We start from the raw sequence: 15,502 nt of genomic DNA, 5'->3' as shown, positions 1-15,502 counted from the left end.
ATAAGACGACTAATGAGGCCAGGGCAAACGTCAGAAATATTATATTATTAGTCGAGGTTCGCATCTTTGCATCCTCTTCATTTTTCAGATGGAATAAATAATATAAGAATTCTTAAGTTTCAACAATCGAGTATTTGATGCTGAAACTAAGAAGAAAAAGTGTAACTGACAGAGGCAGTGAACAAGTCCAGACCTCAAGTACATTAGCAAAAACAGTTTACTTTTCTCAAAAAACCACATGATTCCTGTCAAACCACACAATGATCATACTGAACTTTTTTTGTACATTCAAAACTCGATCATGTTTCCTTGTTTGGACTGAAGCAGAAAGTGCCCGGTTATCAAATATTGATGAAGGGCTAGCCAGCAGTATTGATGCATTTTACAACCGTCACAATACACCAGTACAGACTGAAATTGGAATCAACTCAAAACTAACCAAGTAGGATAAGAAAAATATGTGTACACACGTCCTACCCAATAAATACATACAGATACACACAAAAACACCGGGAAGAACATTTCAAGTATCTTATCTGACCTCGGTCTGACGGTCCTGTAAATATTTTTGTTTTTTTTTTCTGTCTCAATGTTTGCTCTTTTGTTCGATAGATAGGTAGAGAAATACAGGTAAATGTGTTCTAGGAAAAAGAAGGCAAGAAAAAGATAAGACGTTTGAGGAAAATGACTATCAAATATCAAAATGAAGATGCATGTCATAATCTGTTCCGGAACACAATTTTCTTTAAAGAAAAACATCCTGTAAGAAATTCAAATATTAAAATAAACTTGGTTTTCTCTCAAACTTTCTTTGAACAAAACATAACAGAACAACATCACATCGGTCCAAACAATTTTCTCAAGACAAGCGTGAAGATGTGCGGAACACACTACGTTTTTTTCTTCTTCTCTGTCTTTATCCTTGCTTGAAGAATAAAAAACGTACTAAAAGTGCTTTTTGTGAAGGCATGTAAGGCCTGAGAACAATGTACTTTTTAGGACTAAAATGATCAGATACGTTGACTTAGACAACACTTACAACAAGATTTATTACTTTATTTTACGCTAAAAAGTACACAAAAATGAGTGACGTTTGATAAAGATCTCGTGGTTTTGATTGAAAAAAGAGTGAGAGCAAAACACCATTTAATTGAAGCAATCAGTAGATTGGCCGCTGAATTTCGAAGCAAGATTGATCATTCCGATGTTGTAGGTACGCGCTGGTTTTTCTCCGTTGGTGATGTACTCTGGTGGGATGAGAATTGAAATTTTGCGAACACAAATCTGGAATCATTTGCTTAAGTAATTATAAATGGATTACAACATACTCCATCGTAGTTGCACTTGTGGTAGATGTTAAGTTTTGGGTCGATAGTTGTCACTTCCGATTTCGATCCCGCCATTTCAAAGGTCCCATCTTCACTGGTGAATCTTTCATCGAGGAGCACGTCAAGAACTGAACGACAAAACACTCATAAATCTTTCTGCGGCTTTGTCTGGCAAAACTCACTGGCTTCCTCTTCATACAACTTCACTTTGATGTTGTTGGCTGGTTTGTCGTTACACAGAAGTGTTCCGTTTACCGAGACCGATTGGAGATTTCCTAATTCGATGGTAATGGAATAGCATGATACAATAAAAAAGGAGATAAGAAGAATTGTAGAATGAGCAGATGACATCTAAAAGAAGAACAATTTTTGTAGAACCGAATAGATTTGAAAACTAAGCAGCGATGTTACACGCTAAGTATGAATGAGAATAATGACCCGGTTGGAATGAAAGAAACCAACACGACGTTAGAATCAAATGGTCAGATAGATAAGAAGAGAACAAAGAAAAAAGAAAAAAGTTGATGCGCGTTGTCGTTATTGTTTCTTTTCACTCGATACCATCTCATCTTGAATCTACTTTAAATTCAAGATTTATGATCTCAAGTTAGTAAAAAAATTTTAAAAAAAAGGAAGAAAACGAAGACAGAGAGAGAGTGAAAGTTGACTTTATAGAAAAACTTTCGAAAGATACCATCTTTCTAATGAGATGATATTCAGCGAATAATATGATCTTACGTAATTTTTTGATACTTCTTCCGCATATCAGATGAAACTGTTTTGAGAAATGATTCATTCGGAAGAGAGTACATGAAAATGATGTCAGAGATAAGAAAAACAAGTAGATTCAAAGAAAATTAGTTGAGACAGTCGGTTGAGTCACCACTGAATTTGTTGGCGAGGTTGATAATTCCAACGTTGAATGTCTTCTGTGGAACCTCTCCTTCAGTGATGAAATTGTCCGGAACAGTGAGGGATGACTTTTGATAGCAGATCTTAAAAATGAAAATAAAACATTGCTTATCTCTTTGAATTTGTAAGTACCCCCCTTGTAATTACACTTGTGGTAGATGTTCAACTTTGGATCAATTGTGGAGACTTCAATTTTGTGTCCTTGCAACTTGAATTCTCCTTCTTCATTTGTGGTTCCCTCATCGAGAAGAACGTCGAGAGCTGAAATAAGTATGAACTTAATTCATATTCCTTTGTATTCATGTGTGACTTACTGGCTTCTTTTTCATACAATTTCACACGAACATGTGCCGCTGGCTCTCCGTTGCATGTCAGTTTTCCTGTGACTGCCACTGACTGAAAATAAGATCAAAGAGCTATGAGACACTTCTATTAATGCTCACCTGCTCTGTTCCAATAAGTCCGAACAATAGAGCACTGCTACAAGAAATCGTAGCTAAAACTACAATAATGGAAGTGTAGGATTGCATTTTTCTGGGTAGAAGAGAATCGATCAAAGGAAAGGATGATAGAGTCTTGAACTTTCGTCCACTTTAAATTGAAATTGCAATCGTAAACATCACCGTCTTTTGTTGTCCTCTTCTTGGGGCGTAACATATCAATCAGTATCTCTTCTCTTCATTTCTTTTCTTCTTGATACAACTCATGATACTGTGATACAGTCACTTTCACTTATTATTGTTTGACAAACATAACACGACGGAAATGAAATAAGTTTTTATTCGAGAAGGTGAAATTTTGGTTTCCTATTTGAGATATCCATGACAAAAATCATCAGATCCATTAGTCATACAAAAAAAAGATGAAAGAGAAAGTGAAGAAAAAATTATTGCGCGTGTCGACATCTGCTTCGTTTCCTGTCTACCAAAAATAAATAACAGCAAGATTACAAAAAATTATTACAAAATCTACATGTTTTAGGTCCAATTTGGTTTGAAGTGAAAAAAAATTGGGGGAACGATTAATAACCATATCCCTCGGATTGGGTGTATGGGTTGGCTGGTGGTTGTTGCATAGCTTGCATGTTCTGCATGTTCTGCATATTTTGCATGTTCTGTGGCGGAGCTCCGGATTGATATGAGGATTGGGCTGGGGCAGCTCCAACATGTCCGATTCCTGAAATATATAATTTTGCTGTGAAGTTCAAAACTCCCCTTTCTTTTCAAATATGCACTAACCAGTTGAGTCCCCTCCGTAGCCATATCCATCTTGGACGTCAGTGGACACCTGTCCGAACTGCTCATCGTAATTGGGTTCGTGAGTGGCCTGGTTTCCTTCTTCGTAACGGCGCCATGCGAAGAAAGCAGCACCTCCCTAGAATAGAAAACTCATTTTTCATTTTGTCTAGTCTCCCATTTTAGAAGACACTCAAAACCACTTTAGCCTTCATATATCAAATGAAATCTTTTCGTGGTGAAGTCTGTATCGAATTTCTTGAAGGCAAGGAATTCGTATTCACAAAACCTGTCTCTAGAAAAGGAAACATGAATCGATCAAGATTTCAAGAAGGTTTTCTGTTCAACTCTAGATTCTGTCAAAAGATAACACACTCTCTCTTTTCTACATTTTCTCCCTCACGCACCCATGCCAAGAACGAGAGTAGAGCACTGAGAATTCCGAATTTCGCGTTGTTAGTCTTTATTGGATTTTCGTCGCCTTCGTTGACTTCGAAGGCGGATAGTTTGGACCAGAATGTGAAGAAACCGATGAGAAAGATTCCAGTGAAAATTGCTGCAATTACATTATCCAAATATTTGACAGTCTTTTGAAATATGTTACCTGATACAACTAAATCTGCTAAAACCGCTCGTCGTCTAGTGGGAATTGAGCTAATTTGATCCATTTTCGCGTCGAGCACAATCAGACCGACGGCTCCACATACGGCAAAGAAGCCGACAGCGGTGGCAAACGAGCATGTTGACGAGCTCTTTCCGTAGAGGCACACCTGTCACAAAAATTCATATTTCTTTTTTTGAATTCGTCATTGGGTAATTTGATACCGGATGGATTTCGTCGCTTGGTTTGTGCCAGCCACCCTTTGACACTGAATACCAAAGTATGAGTCCGAATACCTGGAAGACGGGAAAACAATAAAGGAATTTTGTGTTTTTAGAAGAAAAATATTCTGAGAATCTATTGTCATTTTATGAAGCCTCAAGTAACAAAATTCTGAAAAAAACAAAGAACCAAACAACAAATCGAAAAACCCGTTCTCCAGAAAAGTTCCTAAAAGTTAAACTTACCAACGCTGCACAACGGAACAAAACCGTTGGTTTTTTGAAAAATGTGTTTTTATCGAAATTAGCACCTGCTAACCCGGCGCCATACGCCCGAACGTTGTCCATTCTGCAATAAAGGGATTAGGAAGGATTTCCTGGGATTGGAGACAATAGGCACAAAAAAAAAGATTTGGACTAACAGGATCAAAAGAATAATTGGAGTGTTCTGATAAATACAAATATTCTAGTTGTTTGGTGAAATGGAGAATTGGGTGTTGGTGTTGGGGAAGAATGGAATAAAACGGAAAGAACAAAAGGCAAGAATGGAGGCGAAGAAAGAAGGCGTGTAATCTGGAGCTCGTATTTTCTTTTCTTCCTTCCAAAGCGGTCAGTGCTTCTTACGAATGCTTCTACTTCTAAATGCCATATACACATCCAATGGAGAAAAGAAAGATAGAGACACTCTCTGCGTGAGCAGAAGAAGACGAGAAGATGGCGAAGAAGTAAAAGAAGAAGTAGGCGATGGCGGAAAAAAAGGAGAAGAAGAAGGACGAAGCCACTCTTCATGTGCACAACTTTGCGCAGAAGGCCCCTCCCAGTGCGACCATGAAGGAAAAGCGCAAAAAAACGGGACGGCGAAAAAGCAGAGCATAGGGACCTCCTGTAGTGAGAGGAACCGATCAATTTGGAAGCACTTTTCAACGGATTCTCTCATCCGGAAGTTGAGAGTTTTGGGAGTAAGGGGAAGGGGTTGAGGAGACTCAGGAGTATGCAGTTGCTCAGGAACCTAGTTTACACGAATTTCATAGAGAAACGAAATTGGAGAAGGACAGCATTGTGCAGGTCAACTTGTCGTCTCTTCTATAATTAACGAATTCGGAAAACTTTTTCAAGGGGGACAAATTGAGGAATTGGATACTGAATAATTCATAAAAATGGAATAGGAAAAAAAGGCGGAGCTATGGTCAGGAAAGAGAAGGAGAGGGAAACCCCATGAATATTCAATAACCGGGATATATATCACAAACGTCATTGCACTCCTGGGAGTTGGAGAAGGTGGGAGAGAGAGGACTTCTGAGAAAGGACTGAATAATTTTGAAATTGCTTGGGAATATGGAGGAGGTCTTATCGGGAGATCGGGAGATGAGACTCCGTTTCAAGAGTCACAGCGTGAAAGCTTGAAAATTTCTTTGTGTGAATTCAAAAAACCGACTATATTATTATCTCCCAGAAAATCTTCCCGGATGCAACTTGTCATGCAGACGGAAGTTGTGAAACGTCTACTTGAAGTCTGCAAGACTTATTACCAATTCACATGTCTTCCCTACTTTTGTAATGCATTAAACGTTTTCTCTGTTTTTTCCTGGTTAGTATGATTTCAGAATGAAAGAGAACGTCAGAATTCAGAGATCCAATAATATGAACTCAACTCTCTCATAAGATTTCCAAACACAAAATTTACGAATTTCTCACCCAAAGTCTTTCTGTTTTCTACTTTGTTTGATGGTTTGTGTATTATTATTGTTATTATCCAACACGTCTTTTTAAAAACTATCCAATTTCCTACCCGAACCATTCTATCAAAACAAAATAAAAAACAAAAGAATAAACCTGTGACTGACCCTGAATGCTCCTCGTATCTACGGTTCCCATATTTCTCAAAATCTGTTTTTGTTTTGAAAACAATATCTTGAATCGGATCTTGATATTCTCGAAATTTCCGTTACACGAAGTTCGAACAACTATCGTCATCAACTGATAAGGAACAGTCGAGAAGTAGATCGTTGTACACTGACACCTGCCCTTTAGACCCTCAAGCTGAAAATTATTACTATTACTCAATCACTGCATATTTCGCAAGTGGGCTGACTGTTATGTACAATACAATTGTGACTTTTAAAATTGTTTTGAACAGTTTCCAGTGTACCTTTGTGACATGTTCAAGGTTTACCAAAACCTTATCATATATACGTTAATGCCTCGATAGAGACAATTACATTGGTCAGAACATAAACTAACACGATAACATATTGTTAACACTGCTGTAAGGTTCCAGCGAGAAAACATATTTGCTTATCCATTAGTTATAAAAACTTTTCTGTTTTTGAGATTCCAGTGAGAAGAAAAAAAAATGATGGTAAGTCGTTCATACTTAGGTTTTCATAATAATTTATTACTGGTACTCTTCATATTTTATTTTTCGAAATAGTTGATATAAAGCTTACTAACGATTCCTGAATACCTAGCGCTTTCTTTTTAATCTTTTTATTACTAATAACCTTTCTTTTTATTATTAACTTATGAAAAAACAATTAAGTTGTATTCGTATCAATAAACCTCAAAGATACGTCATGGCTGATGGTCGTTGTTTGAGAAAAAGTTAGTGTATACACAAAGCCTAGATTGTTGTTTTTGTCTTACCCAAATTATGACGGAAATTTATTTTCGAACACAGAAATTGGGTAAGCATTGAACATCTCTGGTGCATTAACGTATTGCGGTAGTGTACATATAGTTAGAGTTAAAGAAAAAATTACCAAGTTCTATATTTTTCCAAAAAATCTGAATTATTTGAGTCTGACTCCACCCAATCTTCCCAGTTCGTTATTTTTCGTCGTTGTTTTTAGACATATTGTTTGTCACTTCTCGTTTTTTTCATAGGAAACTCAAACGGAAATGAGATTTTAATTCTAGTTTTGAAAACGGACACTGTTAGTCATAAGGAACTAATTATTACTGGCAAGAATAAACGGGTTTCATCTTCTATTCGCAAAATGTCCTGAAATAGAAGAATCTGTCGATGTCGTTCTGTTTCTTAGACTTTTGAACTTTTTCTTGTATAAAAAGATTGAATCGCAGATACCGACAGCGCAGTAATGCCTAGGTGACCGCTTCCCTAAAGACAAAATACAATTTATTGCCAGATTCAGCACGTGTGTCTCTCCCTTTTTTGAATTATCGGCGACTATCACAACAGATTGAGACGGAACCGTTGTTCTCTGACTTTGTCTCCAACTTTTACGGGGAAAAGTGTACGGAATCGTTGTTCTATCAACTATTTTCTATCTTTCCTCCCATCATTGTGTAGTAACACCAGCCTCACTTTTCTCCTCATTCCATCGGTTCGTCTGCTGCCCTCTTTTTCTTTTCTTATTTAATTAAACTAGATCATTTTAAACATTTGCGTGCATCACTGAGTTTTTGTTCAGCCTTTCCAACTTTTCACGAACTTTTTTTCCGGTCAGTTGACTGAACTTTTAAAAAATGGGAACAACTTTTATGTGTCAGTTGCGTTTACAGTGTTTACTCCCGAAACTAACTATCTTCTTTTTTTTTGTTCTTCTGTCATTTGCCCTGACATGTAACTGTGAAAAATATATACTTTATTAGGTGAAACAAAAACTTCTTGGAGGTATGGGGAATTGAACCCCAGCCCTCTCCCATGCTAAGGGAGCGCTCTACCACTGAGCTATACCCCCGCATATGAAGTGTTGTCTGATCAGCAAAGTTGTTCTAACGACCGCTGTTTAATTCGCCACATTGAAAAAAGATACTTTCTCTATCCGATTACGTCAAATCTGCCGACTGTCCGAATAAAATTGGTCTTTTGAAAAAGAACAGTCTAGTTGTTTATGTTTCAATATCCATTTATATTTATATGTTTCTTGTGTAAAATATATCAATACAAAATTTTTTAAAGACCCCTGTGATTTTTCCATCTCTAATCTATCTCAACACCACTCTAGATAATAATCGCTAGTGTCGACATGTGGTGTTTCACAAATGTATTCTATATAGCCCCCCCCCCTTTCATTAAGAACATACATCAGGTTCAATCTGAAAGCAATTTCTGCCACTTCTATGCACATCACTTTTGTTGATCGTTGGCTCATTGAAAGAGCGAATATTATCCCATGAGCATTCGGATTGAAAGTAAAGTGCTCTCATACTTCTTTCTCCTAAACACTTTGATAAAAATAAATTGTGATGATGACATACATCAAATTTCGAAGAAAGTCATTCATATGAGGATATTTGTGTTCCCAAAAATTTTGTGATATGTGCGAACGTCCAAAATCGATGCGGGCGAGCGGAGTTTGTGCCTTGGAGTGTGTAAATACGTTCAGCTCAAAACCGTCCGTGAATTTACTTGGCAGTTTGAGTTTGTTTTTTTTTTCTATAAAGAATCAACTTTTTGCTCTCTTGTTTGGTTCGGTTTTTCTCGTTCTCTCTTTTTTTTGCGCAAAAAAAGTTGTGAACCACTTTTGAATATAATTGAGTTTGAGTCCTTCTGAATTAATAATTATTTGATCTTTAAGACTAATTTTTTTTGTTTCGTCTGCTTTGTTCAACCACGTGTTTTTCAGAAAAACGAATATTCAGATTAGAAGACTTGAGCTTCTTTTCCGGGTGCCACTACATGTTATGTTCTTTTGAACGAGCAGTTGTTCTTTGAAATCAAGTGGCATTCACTCTCTCCTTCTCGTCTCACTTTCCGAAATAGAGGCACAAAAAAAACAATGAAAGACATGCATAATAGTGACCTTGTTTGGTATATATCTCCATGGTTGCACTCTCTCACTTTTTATTCGCTTTCAATTTATATTGCAACTTTCCTCTTTTTTCACTCACCGATTTCGAGAACACGTCATCTCTTATTATTCCGTTTTTAGCTGAAGAATGCCGTTCCCAGTGAGCATGATGCCTTCAACGCTTCCATCATCTGATAGCGCACCAACTCTCGTCGAGAATATCACCGATCCAGCTGAACGCCAAAAGGCCATCGAGGTAAACTTCGCATGCTAATTCAGAATATAATTGAAGCTAACCACTTGTTTTTTAGAGAAACCGGATCTTGGCCAGAGCACAGGAGTTGGAGGATCTTGCTCAGAAGTGTAAGAAGGAGTACAATGAAGCTTTTGCCCAATACAAGGTTCTCAAGGATCTTGGAACTCTCACTCCAGAGGAACACGCGTTGAACCACAAACTCACTAAAGAGAAGGAGGCAAAGGCTTTCGTCGCTCTAAAAATGTCACGCCAAGTTTGCTGGGACGCAGAATTAGAGATCAGCAGATTGGATGAAAAATGAAACGTGTGGTTACTTTTAATTGTAATCATAATCAGACTATATTGTCAATTTCCCTGATTCTCTTTCAAAAATAAATCTCAAATGCACACAATCCCGCTTTTATCGTATCTTTTCAATTTTTACAGTGTGTTAAGATTCGTGTGATCAGTCGAATGTTTTCTGATAATTTTTGATCAGACATCTAGGCAGAAGTTTTGTTCAAAGTAGACGTCTGGTGTAAACCATGGGGAATTCAGTTCAGAATCCAGACATTATGGCAGACAGAAAACAATTAGTGATGTGATAATGTCTAACACGCGCTTTACAAAAGATAATTCTTGAAAATATCAAGATGAGAATAGAAAACCACAAAGTACATCTTACTTTATTTCAAATCATCTAGAAAATGTTCTTTATCGACCATTAAAAAGATGATATCAAATGCACTTTTGTCTCAGAGGGTTACGTTTCCAAGGAGAAGTTGGATGGAGTCGATCTGTTTTGAATGAAAAAGTATTTATATCTTGCGCGTGGTTAAAACAAGATAAAAAAAGAGTTCCTATTTTGCTCAAACGTTTTCATTGTTTTACATTCTCTTTCTGCGATGTCCGTACAATCGACCCGACAATCTTCAAGATGAAATGTTGTTACGTTACCTGCAAAAAGTTACCTTCAAAATCTTCTTGATCATTCTTTTCGAACAGTTTCCCATTTGGCCGAGAGAGATTGTCATATCTGATAAATGTCATTTTTGACCAATTGAAACCTAACTCTCCATTGATGGTTATCAGTAGCAAACAGTTCATCTTATTATCGAAGATATCTCTAAAAGAATTGAATTTTCATGTTTACCACAGCACCTATACTACTCTACTATTATTTTTCACTTTTCAACCCTCCAATTACTATTAATTGATTTTTGCCATATTCTGTCGGCATAGAATTTATGAAATATTCTTTGCGATCCCCAACTCTGATCGTGGCAGAATGCCATTCAACTTAAAAAAACAGCCATTAGAAGGATCTGAATACTTTTCATTTTAGATGTTTATCCTGGATGCATTCTAGTATCAAACTACATGCCACCCTATCACATTTTTCCGTTCTGTCTCCTCGCTTTATATTTTCCTCCATATTTTCCTCTATTACTTTGTTTTTGTTTCCTTCGATCCATTCAACCCTTCTGTGTTGCCTAGCGACATATTTTGTTTTCATGGAGTGTGAATTGTTTGAACAAATATTTCAGATTTCTCAACTTGGTCCAGAAGACATTCTTCAATCCACCGTTCAAACGTCTCAATGAACACCGTGAGAACTGGTTCAAACCATGGGGAATTCGTCTCAGAATCTTGACATGATGGCAGACAAAAACCAATTAGTGGTGTCTACCACGCGCTTCCCGAAAGATTATTCTTGAAAATGTTAAGATGAGAATAGAGAGCCTTAAAGTACACACCCTTCATTTTAAATCATCTAGAATATGTTCTCTATCGACCATTTAAAAGATGAAATAAAATGCACTTTCGTCTCATATTTTACCTTGTCCAGTAGAAGTTGGGCGGAGTCAATCTGTTTGAATGAAAAAAAAAAGTATTTAGAATCTTACTTGTGATTGAAACAAGAGAAAGCAGGAGTATCAATGTTTAGAGAAATCTGGAAACTCATACGAAATGAATTTAAATACACATGCACGTAAACATAAAACATCTCCATTTTTTTCACATTCTCTTTCCGCAAAATCCGTACTATCAACCCAACAATCTTCAAAATCAAATGTTGATGAAGTTACCTCCAAAGTCTTCTTGAACACTATTTTCGAACAATTTCCCATTTTGCCGAGAGAGATTGTCATACCTAATAAATGTCATTTTTGACCAATTGAAACTAACCTTCCCTTGATGGTTATCAGTAACAAATAGTTTGCCTTATCTTTGATCAGATCTCAAAAAGAATTGGATTTTCATTTATACCGCTGCATTTTAGTTCTCAACCTAATGCATTTTAGTATAAAACTATATCCCATCCAACTTCCTTTTTTCTTTCTGTGTCTTCGCTCCGTTATTTTCCCGCTTTTCCTATTTTACTCTGTTTTAATTCTTCCCATTCATTCAACCCTTCGGTGTTGCCAAGCGACATATTCTGTTTTCGTAGAGTATGAATTGTTCGAACTAATATTTCAGGTTTCTCAGCTTGGTCTGAAATCACTTTCTCTCTTCAATTCACCGTTCAAACGTCCAAATGAACATCTTGAACTTCTTCATCTGGATCTTCCGGCTGTTACGGTGAGTAGTTTTTTCTTGAGAGTTTTGGTTTGCATGGGTTGTGGTGTTTATCAAAGCAATTTTATTTTAATCGCATGATTTTTGAACATCATTAGACAATTTAACTAATTTTAAAAAATTTTACCGATTTTTAATTCTCAAACTATCAGTTGCTTTTTTTAAGTATCATTTTTTCACCTATGTTACTCATCCAAGTGAAAATCCGATTTCATCTCAAAAGTTCCTCTTTTCCTTTTTAATGAACATACCACGACCTATAGATATTACTCGTTTCCTATGCCCGTCTTGCTTTCTACCTCCGTTAGATTTTGTTCCCGACGTTGCATCACCATAGCAATAAGCTCAGAAACATCCCGGTACTTCCTTTCTGGCAGAAGCGTATAGATTCTCTCTGTGGTATCTCCTATTTTTCGGTTGTCCTCATTTACACTCGTTATCCCGCCAAGAACGAAAGTCAACCGCCGTTCGATCGCAACTGCTAACTGAGTCTTGGCGCAAACACATTTCTATGGCCAGTATCATACGTTTGCTTTTCTGATAATGTTATCTGCTTAATGAGAAACTATTCTGAAACTGCAATCTTAGTAGATCAAATGAAATTTAATATAAAAAAATGGTTCGAAATACTCACATCTCGGATATAGCAAGGAAAACACGCAGAAAAAATTACGTTCTTTAATTCTCACTTTTCGACACATTACTGCCCTTTCAAAAAAAACTTATTTTTTCAGAGATCTGCTTCGACCGAGAATGAAACTGACTGTAACGCCAATTCTTCCGATAACACGTCGCAATTGTGGGAGCAGACAACCTGAGCCATACGAAATCAGTAAGTCATTTGCGTTGAACGGAGAAATCTTCATAAGATCGTTTTTACGATAACAACCGTCCTCTTACTGCCTACTACACTGATTAAAAAAAAAACTTTTTTTTGCGTTGAACGGAGAATTTGAAGGAATATCATTGAAACCGGTTTTCATCGAGCTACTCAGAATTTTAAAAACATCGGAATCCACAGAAACCTCGAAAAGTAGTGGTTTTTTGTAATTCCCACTCCACTACTGCTTTTTCAATTCATTTATATTTCAGTTGAAGACCACCAAAATCTCTTTGTGAAAGCCATGACCCAAGTCCCGTCTCTCCAGAATACCGTCAGACATCTGGAAGGAGCCAATGTAACAATCATTACTTGATGATTTTTCATTTTCAGGCTCTTTTTTCAGACAATTATGGCGTTGGCCTTCACAAAACCTTGGGCGAGTGAAGTTTTGTACTGGGTACCAAGAGACAAATATTATGTGAGAATCACTGGATCAATTTCTGACCGTCCTTATCTGGCTTACGGCAGACACACCAGACTCCATATGAACGACGGTGTCAAGATATATTGTGATTCTGTGCCAGAAGTTGTTCTGAACTACGCTCGGAATGTTATCGTTGACTCGCATCGCTTCAAAAATGTAAAAGACAATTGTACAAGCTTCTATTTACCGGTATAGTTTTCCAAAGTTTTCATGACGTCATCTTTATGTTTGTAGAACATGGAACTCTTGGAGGAGGAACTGAGAAGAATCAAACTTTGTGTGAAAGCAGAGAGCATCCAATTGCTATCAGTTGCCATTGATCCAGTATTGTGGGACGGTAAGCGTAATTAATTTAATTGAATTTCTGCAGGACAACGATTTATTGAAATTCAGCCATTCTTTCTGAAACAAATTTCAAAGACTTGGCCGTGTTGAAAATCGAAAATGTTCATGAACCAATTCCAACTAATATTGGCGGAGATCTCGAAGAACCATTCATACTTGACAACATTATAAATGTGAGTCAACTTTTGAAGTTATAGAAAACAAAACAAATTACTTATACAATCTACATTTAAGCAATACATTGTTCCACCAGTTCTGCTGAAAACTTTGTTAAGCAACAACGCACATTCAATCGAGCTCGTTTCTTTACATTTGACGGAAACTAATATACAAGAAAGTGAGTTGAGAACACATTCTCTATTTTCATATTTAATATTCAGTGGAAACGGTGGTGGCCGAACAAACTTCAAAAAATGTGTCGAAATTGAAAATGGAAGACTTGATGCTGCCTCCAGGATTGAATCAAAGAATGGACGAAGTTGTTGTGAGTAATAGAAACAATCTGAACTGAATGTGATACTTACGTTGCAGTTCGGCATGATCGAAACTGGTGGGCAAAGTGACATTTGTTTGTCCATACAGCTTCGGACCTATGGCCACAGTCTATTGCGAAGAATTCTGACAACACAAACTCGTTTCAATCACATTCATCTTGAAATCAACGTCCAACAAGCGTAAGTAGCTTTAGTGATGTTAGTAGTTTAGTTAAAGTTCATTTCTTCAGCAATCTGAGTCTATTCGAAGAAATCACACAACTACACCCTCTATGTAACAAAATCAAAATTACTTTTCACGGTCATTTTGTGAGATTGGGGAACCAGTACCAATTCACGGAGGAAATGACAATCGAAATGAGGAAATGGGAGAAAGTGAGATGATCATTTTCATATAATATTCGTTACACCTTCTTACAGGTAACCCATGTTATTTTGGGAAAATCAGTTTATCCCCATTTCAACACGGAAGCACCGGAAAACACCTGGGCATACGTAAACTTAATTCGCTGTGAGTTGTTTCTCAATGAATTTTTAAGTATAATTACGCTATGATTTGAGGCCTCAATCATCTTCCAAATCTGCGAAGCTTTGGGATGAAAGATATAGTAGAAGAATCGTGTCTATGGGCAGTTGGTCAATTCATTTCCAATTCAAACTTTGAAGAAATCATATTTGGGTGAGTGAATAATTGAAAAACACACGATAATTTTATTATCCACTGTATATGGTAACTCTTCTTTTAGTATTACTTACATCGGAGCAAATGCCATGAATGTTCTCAACAATCTACTTTCTTCCGTTCCAATCACAATAAGATCCCTTTCTTTGCTCTATTTCCCACTCAATGATCAAAGCCTGGAAATCCTTGCGGTGAGCAATCCGATATAGAATTTGACGACTTTTTTTGTTTCAGCCCCATCACTTAACCCTTGTCGAATTGCAATACTTTTCACTACAAACAGAACAGAAAACAAGAAGAGAGGTATTTTACTATAAAAAGAAAACCAACAAAATATGAAGATTTTCAGATAGAAGCAGTCCTCCCAAACACCGAGATCGACACAACAAAGTGGTTGAGCACCTACAATGGTCTTGTTCGCCAAAAGGTGGTGAGCGAGTACTTGGTCCGACTGATCGCACCTCGTGAAAATTTTTGGGATTAATTTTACTGTGAACTCTTCGTTTTCTGCTCTCGTAACGTTTCCTTCTGCCGATTTTTTTCTTTTGGTATTTATTACAATACCGTAAGTTTTTTTTTGTATATTTGGCTCTTTCTCCTTTTTAATGTCTCTAGCCCTTCTCTCAATAAAGGAGTCATTGGAAACTTGTGTCCTGTTTTGCTGTTTGCACTGCTTATCCGATGGTTCTGCAAAACTGGGAATCTTGATTGCACACAGGAGGACTTGTTGGGTTTCGACTTTGTCCTGGTCAACGCCCTAATTAATAAATTTAATTACAACTTAATTAATTTCACATGATAATAAACT

At 36.9% G+C, this 15,502-nt stretch overlaps 4 protein-coding genes across 4 annotated transcripts; 2 read left to right on the top strand and 2 right to left on the bottom strand.

Moving 5' to 3' along the window:
* Positions 1 to 1,146: 1,146 nt before the first annotated feature.
* Positions 1,147 to 2,770, bottom strand: GCK72_024751 (uncharacterized protein; the record flags this gene model as incomplete). Its single annotated transcript, XM_053736026.1, has 6 exons — positions 1,147 to 1,284; positions 1,329 to 1,456; positions 1,511 to 1,603; positions 2,373 to 2,501; positions 2,555 to 2,636; positions 2,684 to 2,770. 6 exons carry the CDS (start codon positions 2,768 to 2,770, stop codon positions 1,147 to 1,149), a joined length of 657 nt encoding a protein of 218 aa, XP_053579592.1.
* Positions 2,771 to 3,261: 491 nt separating this feature from the next.
* On the bottom strand, positions 3,262 to 4,645 carry GCK72_024750 (uncharacterized protein; the record flags this gene model as incomplete). Its single annotated transcript, XM_053736025.1, has 6 exons — positions 3,262 to 3,416; positions 3,479 to 3,614; positions 3,883 to 4,031; positions 4,080 to 4,245; positions 4,301 to 4,372; positions 4,544 to 4,645. The coding sequence occupies 6 exons, from the start codon at positions 4,643 to 4,645 to the stop codon at positions 3,262 to 3,264; spliced, it is 780 nt and encodes a 259-aa protein (XP_053579591.1).
* A 4,554-nt stretch (positions 4,646 to 9,199) lies between these two features.
* GCK72_024749 (uncharacterized protein) lies at positions 9,200 to 9,608 on the top strand (the record flags this gene model as incomplete). The annotated part of the gene is made up of 2 exons (XM_003117618.2): positions 9,200 to 9,307; positions 9,363 to 9,608. 2 exons carry the CDS (start codon positions 9,200 to 9,202, stop codon positions 9,606 to 9,608), a joined length of 354 nt encoding a protein of 117 aa, XP_003117666.2.
* A 3,011-nt stretch (positions 9,609 to 12,619) lies between these two features.
* GCK72_024748 (uncharacterized protein) lies at positions 12,620 to 15,178 on the top strand (the record flags this gene model as incomplete). The annotated part of the gene is made up of 14 exons (XM_053736024.1): positions 12,620 to 12,698; positions 12,959 to 13,044; positions 13,093 to 13,362; positions 13,408 to 13,510; positions 13,567 to 13,691; positions 13,753 to 13,855; positions 13,899 to 14,002; positions 14,050 to 14,192; positions 14,243 to 14,387; positions 14,433 to 14,523; positions 14,574 to 14,691; positions 14,759 to 14,885; positions 14,929 to 14,997; positions 15,044 to 15,178. The coding sequence occupies 14 exons, from the start codon at positions 12,620 to 12,622 to the stop codon at positions 15,176 to 15,178; spliced, it is 1,698 nt and encodes a 565-aa protein (XP_053579590.1).
* Between the last annotated feature and the right edge of the window lie 324 nt (positions 15,179 to 15,502).

This window comes from Caenorhabditis remanei, chromosome X, assembly GCF_010183535.1.
Source record: "Caenorhabditis remanei strain PX506 chromosome X, whole genome shotgun sequence".
In the NCBI taxonomy this organism is placed as follows: Eukaryota; Metazoa; Nematoda; class Chromadorea; order Rhabditida; family Rhabditidae; genus Caenorhabditis; species Caenorhabditis remanei.
Note: the sequence above shows the minus strand (reverse complement) of the source record. Positions and strands in the feature narration are given on the sequence as shown.